We start from the raw sequence: 10,358 nt of genomic DNA, 5'->3' as shown, positions 1-10,358 counted from the left end.
TTTCTAGACCGATATGGTTAGGAAATATACACATCACAACATGTAAATAGGAAAATGTTGGCGTTATTTTGTCACTTATTGAGCAGTAGGTTAGCTGAAGCCGTTTACCTCCAGTCGTTGTGCTAAGCTAGGCTAGCGGTGAGTTATGGCATGCATGGAGATGAGAATGGTATGTATGGACTTATGTAACTCTGGGGGATACGGTGAATAAGCTAAAGTAGAGATGCTCCGATCAGCATTTTTGGGGCCGATCACTGATTACCAATCACCAAGATCATGATCTGCTGATCACAGAATGGCAGGGGAATGGCAATCTTTTATCTAAAATCTCGCAGAGTTTGCATCATTTGTAGAAATGAAACTAACTCTAAATTAACTGAGTCAAGATCTTGAAGAACCAACAAGTGTTTATTTTAGAAAATTAGATAACTTAAGGCTACTTAGGCCATCTTTCCCAAATAAATGTATATATTAAATGTATATAATTATCTCACCTAAATATTTGATCATGCAGTGCATATTTGTTTTTAAAAACTTTAAAAACTTAAAATTTGAGCATTTCAAAAGGGAGAGAGCGCGCGCACGCGGTGATTCACGTGCGCTGTTTGTGAACTTGCGCAGTCATTTGAAAACTCTGTGGGATGTAAGTTATTTAATATAGAAATATGAATTGTACCTCACCTTCAGCATTATAATTATTTTACCCATGCTGGAAAGAGAATGAGACTGTGTCGCTGCGTTGTGTCGTCAGCTGCGATCGGTTCATGAGATCGGCCCATGAGATCGGCCTTTTTGAAGACCGCCGATCAACCATCCCAAAGTGATTATTGACCGATCGAGATCGGTTGCCGATCAATCGGAGCACCCCTAAGCTAAAGTCCCAAAAAAGTCGGTGTGTTCCTTTAAGACTTTCTGCTCAATCTTAATTCACCCTTACACAAATTAAGGCCTTAAAGGGTTAGTTCACCCAAAAATGAAAATGCTGTCATTAATTACTTACCCTCAAGTCGTTCGACACCCGTAAGACCTCCGTTCATCTTCAGAACACAAATGAAGATATTTTAGTTGAAATCTGATCGCTCAGAAAGGCCTCCATTGGCACAATACACTTTACACTCTCAAGACCCATAAAAGGTACTAAATACATCGTTACAAAGTCCATCTCACTACAGTGGTTCTACAATAACTTTATGAATCGGCGAGAATAGTTTTTGTTTGCAAAAAAACCCTAAATAACGACTTGTATAGTGATGACCGATTTCAAAATAATGCATCATGAAGCTTCGAGAGTCGATTCAGCGGTTTGGATCACCAAAGTCACGTGATTTCAGCAGTTTGACACGCGATCGAATCATGAATCGACTTGCTGATTCATAACGCTTCAAAGCTTCATGATGCCGTGTTTTGAAATCGGTCATCACTATATAAGTCGCTATTTAGGTTTTTTTTGCGCACAAACTATTCTCGCTGCTTTATAAAGTTATTGGAGAACCTGCACTGTAGTGAGATGGATTGTAATGATGTATTTACACTCTCAAGACCCATAAAAAGGTACTAAAGTGGATTGAGCCAATGGAGGCCTTTCCGAGCCATCGGATTTCAGCTAAAATATCTTCATTTGTGTTCCGAAGATGAACGGAGGTCTCACGGGTGTCGAACGACATGAGGGTAAGTAATTAATGACAGAATTTTCATTTTTGGGTGAACTAACCCTTTAAGACCCGCAGAAACCCTGGTACTAGTGTGTAAAATATGAACCTGTAAAAGTCTTTTAAAGCAATACGAGAGAACAATTATTTGGTTCTTGTTAAGGGACATTTGTTTTTAAAGTTTATGGTATTTTTCTATTAATGTTGATGGTTTTCCTATAGCATTTTTGAAATGTGTTGATTTTAATTTAATTTACGGTAAAGTGGTTTAGTCTAATGCTGCATGTTGTACATTTTCCAATAAATGCCTAATAATATTATATGCTCACAATGCATGAAACGTCACAAGTATCCCATTAAAGACAGTATCTACCAAAGTATATACTTTATTCCAGGCCAATTTTAAAGTAATATGTAAAGAGATATAATGTAACAGAACTTAAGGTTCTAAGGTACATGCACATACATTGATTTAAAAAAAAAAAGAAAAAAAAGGAAAGAAAACAGATCATAATAAATGGATATAAATTCATTCTGGGTGCGTTTAAAGAAATCTAAATACCAATCCATTAACGTGTGTGATTAGTACTACCACTACAAAAAAGTAAACAGTTACTATATATTCTGAACAGTTGCACACTAAGCAAGCATAAAATCATGTTTAAGTGACATACACATTTTAGTCAATGTTCTATAAACGTGCAATACCCACAATTCATAAAACATTTTGTTGCATTGCTCTCTCCAACACTGTTTTACCCCACTAGAGTCTGCCATCAATACTATGTTTGCAAAAATAGATATTTCTCTTAGCTTTTCTTTTTTTTTCTCACTCACCTCCAACTTTCATTACAATGGCCTAGTTTGCTGTATTTGATCATAATTTGACCATAACATTTTTGCTTCTAGAGTTATAGAACTTAACCCAAACAGACACAAAATATATCAATGTCGCCTTTTAAAAATAAAAAAAACAGTACAAAATGCATTTTAGTGTACGGGCCGGTTGAGCTATAGTCATGTAGTGTAAAAATAACCATATTGTAAACAAGAGGAAATATTATAACGGGCAAGTTCCTGTAGCGTTCTTCTATAGTGAGATAATGTAAACCTAGTCTTTAGTACTGACATCAGAACCAAACATCAAATCTTGCTTCATTAGAAATTTCCTCACTAATCAATTAGACCTTTTAGCTTATGTTTTACATGTTCATTAATGCATGATAGATTGATTTTTGTCATCCGTGAAGAGAAAATAATCATTATTAGGAGGAAAAATAAAGTCTTTGGAAGCCTCGTCGAAGAAATCCTGATTGTTTCCATTAAAGCCTACTCTATCGTTCACATCCGAGTCAAATCCGAGCTAACAGCTAATCTACAGCACTAACCCTCAAGACATGCTCATCTAGCCTTCGAAACGTTTCAGAACCTTCCACTTCCTGTCCGATATCCATCTCAGCACCAACAGAACTGGCACAGACTCTACTGGAGCTCATATCAGAGACGTCTGCCTATTGATCCAAGTGCCCTTGATATTTTCTTCCTTGCTTTTGGATGAGATATTGTCACGAAAACAAACAAGCAAGCGAGCAGGAACACATCAACTGAGATACTAAAATCGTAAGATACAAATAGATATCGGTAACAAAACCAAAGGAAACCCCAAATCTAGTCAGTGTTATCTGTGAGTCATTTTGTTCTGTAAAAATCCGAGAGCAAAAACCGATCCGATTTGTTCTTTGATCACAAATGAATGCCATAACCGTCAAGAAACAAAACCAGGCTTAAATAAAAACTAACACACAAAGAGGCTAGGGTTCTATAAGGATAGGCAGAAAAACAAAATCAACCCTAAATAATCCCAACATAATATTTTTTTATAAAACCTTTGAAAGACATAAACTTTGATTAATGAAGCGAGTAAGTAAAAGAAACCTTTTCAAATTTGATCTATGATCGCTAGTGTAAAAACGACAGGGTTTTTTTGTCCGAAGGCACTTGATTACACAGTTTCTAGTGTGATATGCTGGCACAGCCAAGCAGGAGGATTCGTTTAACCAAAGCCACACGTCGAAACCTTTCGATCCCATACACAAAAAAACAACAACACACACGTAAAGACGCCCTCCTCGTCGCTTTTTGGTTTCTCTGGCTCGTTACTGTACGAGGGAAAAACAGTCATTTGTAGCGGGAGCTGCAGTCACAGGAGGTTGCGGTGGGTGGGTTTTAGGGGTTCGCTCACTCTTGAGCCCGTTCGCCCAGCGAGGAGTTCATTCGCGCACAAATTCACATACTCGCACGCTGATCGTGGAAGAGAATCGGGTGAATACTTGTCTGTTCATGGGCCAGCCTTGAGGATGCAGACATGGAAAAAAAAAGACGTAAGAAAAAATAACAAAGAGAAGCACAAAAGGACCAACGGTTAAAATACCTCAGCTTTTAAAACCAATTCGGCCAAACGTAGTGAATGGAAGCTAGGAAGAGAAAACTGTTTCATGTCCAGGAGGGTGCAATGTCTTGTCTTTTCTCAACTCGAAGCATCTACGCATCCTTCACAGATTGGATTAGGCAGCAGTTCAGCATGTTGGAAGAGAAGGCGTAGTAGTGCTGGACTCAGGCGCTCTATAGCCAGGTTAGAAAGTTCTCCTTGTCGATCTTGGTCGCTGCCAGCACAGACTCCATGTCGTTGAGGATGTCGGAGCTCAGGGCTTCCTGCAGGCTGGGCATCAGCTCTTCGCCCTCCACCGCCATGCTCTCGCCCTCCAGGGTGCCCAGGTCCACGTCTGTGCCCGGGATGGCGTCTAGGTAGTCGGGGAAGCGGCTTGGCTGTGTGACCATGGAGCTGGGGCCGAGGGTGTCGCCTGAGAGCGAGACATTTGACTTAAAAATCTGACGATATCATGTGTGTTTGGTTTCATTCTGATTATTCTCCCTGTGATGTACCTGTCTCCATCTCGTCCACACTGTTGAGGAAGTCGTCTGGAGTGCGGGGGACGCTGTAACTGCTCATGCTCAGGCCGCTGTCGGTGCTCTCGTCTCTGGAGTGATACGTCCCACTGCGCAGGAAAACACCGTTAATGGCAGGACACACCCATTATGAGGACAAATCCAAATCGTGTACGTATGTAAATTGGGTAACACTTTATTTTACAGTGTCCTTGTTACATGTACTTACCATAGTAATAACAGTATGCATAATTACACACAACTAACCCTATAGTAAGTACATGTAGTTAATTAATATTATTCAGTACTTAAATATAGAATTACACTGTACAATTTACAGTTGCACTATTATTTTAAGGTGTCATTGTTACAGTTACACTATTGTTCAAAAATTGGGTTTCAGTAAAATTTCCTGGTAACACTTTATTTTAGTGTCCTTGTTACATACTATAGTAATTACTATCAACAGTGCATAGTTACATGCAACAAACCCTAACCCAATAGTAAGTACATGTACGTTATTTTAAGGTGTCCGTGTTACAGTGTATACTACATGTATTTACTATTGGGTTAGGGTTTATTGCATGTAACTATGCACTGTTGATAGTAATTACTATAGTATGTAACAAGGACACTAAAATAAAGTGTTACCAAATAAAGTAACTTACTTTATTTTGCAGTCTTTACCCATATACATACTGTGTACTTATTACAGCAATTATGGTAACACTTTATTTTAGGGTCCAGTTCTCACTATTAACTAGTTGCTTATTAGTATGGCTGTTTATTACTTATAAAGCACATATTAATGCCTTATTCTGCGTGACCTTATTTTACATCCCTTAATCCTACCCACTACCTAAACTTAAACGCTACAAAAACTACTTTACTAACTGTTAATAAGCAGTAAATTAGGAGTTTTGAGGCAAAAGTCATGGTTAATAGTGTATGTGTCTCACACACACACTCACACTACTACGCCTCACGCTCTCACTCTCTCTCTCTCTCTCTCTCTCTCTCTCTCTCTCTCTCTCTCTCTCTCTCTCTCTCTCTCTCTCTCTCTCTCTCTCTCTCTCTCTCTCTCTCTCTCTCTCTCTCTCTCTCTCTCTCTCTCTCTCTCTCACTCACTCACTCACTCACTCACGCACGCACGCACGCACGTCAACTTCCCTCAAGTTCATTAATAAGCATCAAATTAACATGAATGAACACTAAAAGAAATGTCGTTTCAACCGCGGAGAGACATCAGTACACACCGTTGTTCAAGTCCACCAACTCTCCTTACTGCTGTGTCGGACAAAACGGCAGATATGGCGATGTGATTGGTCAGATCGCCTGTCAATTAAACTCGCGGCGAAGGGTGAATTGACAGTTGACTGTTACAAATAATTGGAAACATTTGGGATATACAGGTACTCAACTGAACAAAATATAATACACTGGCCTTGTGGTTTTTGGATATTTTACTGCCAAAATTTTACATAGTGCACCTTTAAGCTGCAACATTGATAATAGAAATGTTTCTTGAGCAGCAAATCATCATATTCGAATGATGTCTGAAGAAATATTTGCTGAATTTTTGAAGAAAATAAAAGCTTTGGTGAGGATGATGACTTTCAAAAACAACATCGTACTAAGCTCTTACGGTTTTATTGTACATAAATATAATTTTTCGTCATTACCATTTCACATATAAAAACTTTATTATTATTCATTGTATTTTGCACCGCACCTGTATAAATACTCGCATGGCAAGAAACAATATTTTGTCAGATTTTTCACGTTCACATTTTGGGGGGGGAGGAATTTGACCACCACAAAGACCAAGTCTACGAAAAGCCAAATATACTGTGGCATTAGATCAACACACACTTGACTATTCCTATCCGACCAGAAACTCAGAGCAAGCTAAGAATATAACAGACATCCAGTGCAGGAGTTAAGAAGTAAAAGTTTTTCAATCTCAGCACAGAGAATCGCAATATTCTCGAGAGTGTGCAGAGCAAGGAGACTTTACATGAGCTAAAACACAAGTTTAATCTACTAATCTATCAAGTTTTGAAGACTTTTGTGTGCGTTATGTATAAATATTCCTCATTTACATTTACTTTGGTAGCCTCTTAACTTCTGTACATTTATCCAGAATAATTGCTAATAGTGACTGCTCATTCTGCCACTAATTGCCGCTTGTATTCCTCGCTTTGAACCGCCGTTGAGAGTCATTGTAAAAGGTGTTGTTTTGCTGGTGGTCTGAGAAAAGCTCCCTATAAATAGCAGGCAGTTCAACAAATAAAGAGGGCAGAGGACATGCTACAGTGAAGGAAAATACAGCAAGTTTCTCCTAATTAAGAGAATGAAATGTGGCTTCAGTGCATGAGAGTTGCTGGATGAATGAGCTCTTTGTGAGCCCAGCCGAGGTGGGAGGGGGGGCGGCCTTGTCCAAGACTGAGACCACATGTTCTCACGGGCCGCCTTGCTATTCACATCAATCCCTTATCTGCTCTCATGTAGGAGAGATTAAAGTGCTCGACCGCCACTGGAGGGCGCAACTCTCTGCAAATGCATCTTAAAATCGACTGCTTTCAACAGCTTCTCCGTCAGGGGTCGCCAATGAGCGTCGTTCAAGCAAAACAAGGCATATGATGCAGCCAAACATTGCGTTTATGTGCCTTTTAACTGGTAAGTGCTACCATGTGCAAACTCAGAGCGAGTTTCTCTTGCATTCATGCCTTACCTGTTCAAGAAAGGGTCAGAGCTGTTGGTGGTCATGTTACGGGCGTCTTGGCCCATGCCGGGTGAGGACACAGGGTTTTGAGTGCCGCCATCCTGCTCCATGCTGGTTGGAAGCTGGTTTCTCAGGGCGAGCTCCTGTTTTGCACAAACAAAAGGAATACGTGTCAAAGTGCGAAAATCACAAAGTGAGCAGACTGGGTTTGCAGGAACGGAAGCGTAATGGAAGACGAAATTAACCATTTTCTTTGGAACTACTCCAAGTACAGAGATGAGAGCGGATGCATTTTTCAACTGAAGAGAAAGGACAGAACAAACTATACTGGTTTTGCTTTCAAACCACGTACACAAAACGAGCGAGCGAGGTGTGGGAAAGGAAAAAAACAAAAACAAACTTAACCTACAAGTTTCTCTTGGTTTCCTGCATCACCCTCTTGTGTTAAATAAAAGCCTTTCCCATCCAACAAGTCATGAGTTACAAATCTGGTTATCATTTGTCAACGGATTGTGCAAGATTGTCTGTCAACATCCTCAGGTTTTTTTTACAGCCTCAGCTTAAACGAGTGATTTGCAGAGCCTCACGCGAAGGTGTGGGTTTATTGCATATCATTTAGGGTCCTGCGGAAGGGTCAGATCTTTGTTTTTTTATTACGGACTTCCTATGACTAATTGAAACTTAAACACTTTCACAACTTTTGCTGATTAAAGGATAACTCAACAGGCATGACGCCCACATTGACTCTACTCATCGTATTGAGAATGATTCATTTATCACATTACACAAAAGAAATACTGACATTATTATAGTTTTATAATGCCAGAGTTATAGCTGCCAGAATGAATGCATTAACTGCCATCATTTCAATAGCAGTATTACAAATCAATGCAAGTTATGAGATTTGAAACGATTATACTGCATTCTGTAAATCTAAAATTAATTTGAGGATTTTTTTTGTTCGTTTTAGAATCGTGCAATAAGGTTTGATTAGTTAACATGAATGAACAATACTTCTACAGCATTTATTCATCTTGGATAATGTTAATTTCAACATTTACTAATACATTATTAAAGGAACACCCCACTTTTTTTGAAAATAGGCTCATTTTCCAACTCCCCTAGAGTTAAACAGTTGAGTTTTACCGTTTTCGAATCCATTCAGCCGATCTCCTGGTCTGGCGGTAGCACTTTTAGCATAGCTTAGCATAGATCATTGAATCTGATAAGACCGTTAGCGATCACAAAAATGACCAAAGAGTTTCGATATTTTTCCTATTTAAAGCTCGACTCTTCTGTCACGTTGGTTATGTTGACGGAAATTAGCCTATTGTCAGGCGCTGCGTAATATCACTCATGCAGCAAAGTTCCTTTATAGTTCCTAGCCATATCGGCCTAGAAAATCACAACTTTTCAGTCTTAGTACATGATGTAACTACAGAAAAGTCAAGTTTTAAATAGGAAAAATATCGAAACTCTTTGATCAGTTTTTGAGCAAGATGCTAACGGTCTAATCAGATTCAAAGATCTATGCTAAGCTATGCTAAAAGTGCAGACCCGGAGATCGGCTGAATGGATTCGAAAACGGTAAAACTCAACAGTTTAACGGAAAATAAGCCTATTTTCAAAAAAAGTGGAGTGTTCCTTTAAAATCAAAAGTTGTATTTCTTAACATTTGTTAATGCACTGTTAACTAATATGAACATGCAAGAACAACTATATAAAAATATATTTGGTAACACTTTACAATAAGGTTGCATTAGTTAACATGAACTAACCATGAACAACACCTCTGTTCAGCATTAGTAAATCTGTGTTAACGTTAGTTAATCAAAATACAGCTGTTCATGGTTTGTTAATGTTAGTTCACAGGGCATTAACTAATGTTAACAAGATTTTATTAGTTATGTCATTATTAGTTCATGTTAACTAATGTAGTTAACTAATGAACCTTATTGTAAAGTGTTACCATATATTTATTACCTAACATTAACAAAGATGAATAAATATTTTAACAAATGCTCATTGTCAGTTCATGTATAGTATTAATGCATTAATAATGCAACTAATATTAAGAAATTAAACATTATTGTAAAGTGATACCATTATGGTTTAACCAAATTGTATTATTTCAGTAAGATCAGTATGAAAGTAAATTCTCGCCCAATATTGTATCTTTTTAATAGGAAATATGTTATAATTTAGAAGTAAAAACAGTCTCACGCTGCAATATCATGGGTGAGTGATTGATTACAGGATTTCCAGCAATAACATCAATGCCTTTAAGTGCATTTGAAGGCCTATCTTTATTAGTCTTTAAAGTGAGCCTGTAAGATCATCCCTGAAGATCTCTGTTTATTTAGTTTTCCAGCAGGGGGGTCTGCAGAACTGAGTCAACACCGTGTTTACATTCCAAAGCAGGGGCAGCTGAGCAAAACCTCCTCCTCAAGCCTCTCATTTACTCACTCAGAAACATACATGCCATCTATACTGCGACTTCAGATTCACCCACCCTACGCTATATGTAAAGAAACAACGTGTCGCATGAATAAGTTGCAAAGTGGACCGGACCATATGCCAATAGTCAAGGTCTGCCAAAACAACCAGCATGACATTAAACGTCACGGTACGCTACAAACAAAAACACACGGTACGGCTCGGGCCCGATTCGGCAGCAGAACGGCGTGTGCCCGTCTAGCGCGCGAGGACAGAATGTTCTGACAGGTGTGTGTCTGACCTGGGGTCTCTGGCGGAGGAGCTCTTGTTTGATCCGCAGTCTCTCTTTCTCCATCTGGATCTGCTGCAGCCTGATCTGGTTGTTTCCACCCAATACTCCACTCTGCGGGCTGGAGGGCAACTGGGAGCCTTGCTTCACTGGAGCACTCTGGGAAATCCGCTGCTGGTTCATAGCTGAGGACAGAAAATTAATGATTTTATGATGCTTTGTTCGCTTTGGCAATAAAAAGTAAACATTAAAGGGACCGCTCACTCTAAAATGAAAACTAAGGCCATCTGCCCTTCTTTCTTTTTTTGGATCA

General features: G+C 39.0%; 1 protein-coding gene across 2 annotated transcripts in view; it reads right to left on the bottom strand.

Moving 5' to 3' along the window:
• Positions 1-2,019: 2,019 nt before the first annotated feature.
• Positions 2,020-10,358, bottom strand: part of yap1 (Yes1 associated transcriptional regulator) — a 54,716-nt gene continuing 46,377 nt past the window's right edge. For both annotated transcript variants that reach the window (XM_079826093.1, XM_079826094.1), the window contains 4 exons: positions 10,058-10,230; positions 7,330-7,463; positions 4,593-4,705; positions 2,020-4,510 (listed from right to left, as the gene is read on the bottom strand). In XM_079826093.1, the coding sequence (XP_079682219.1) occupies positions 4,272-4,510; positions 4,593-4,705; positions 7,330-7,463; positions 10,058-10,230 (659 nt within the window). In that variant the 3' untranslated portion in view covers positions 2,020-4,271. The remainder of the gene's footprint in view (positions 4,511-4,592; positions 4,706-7,329; positions 7,464-10,057; positions 10,231-10,358) is intronic.

This window comes from Gobio gobio, assembly GCF_949357685.1.
Source record: "Gobio gobio genome assembly, chromosome: 9".
Taxonomy (NCBI): domain Eukaryota; kingdom Metazoa; phylum Chordata; class Actinopteri; order Cypriniformes; family Gobionidae; genus Gobio; species Gobio gobio.
The sequence above is the reverse complement of the archived record's forward strand: the minus strand, read 5'-3'. Positions and strand labels throughout refer to the sequence as shown.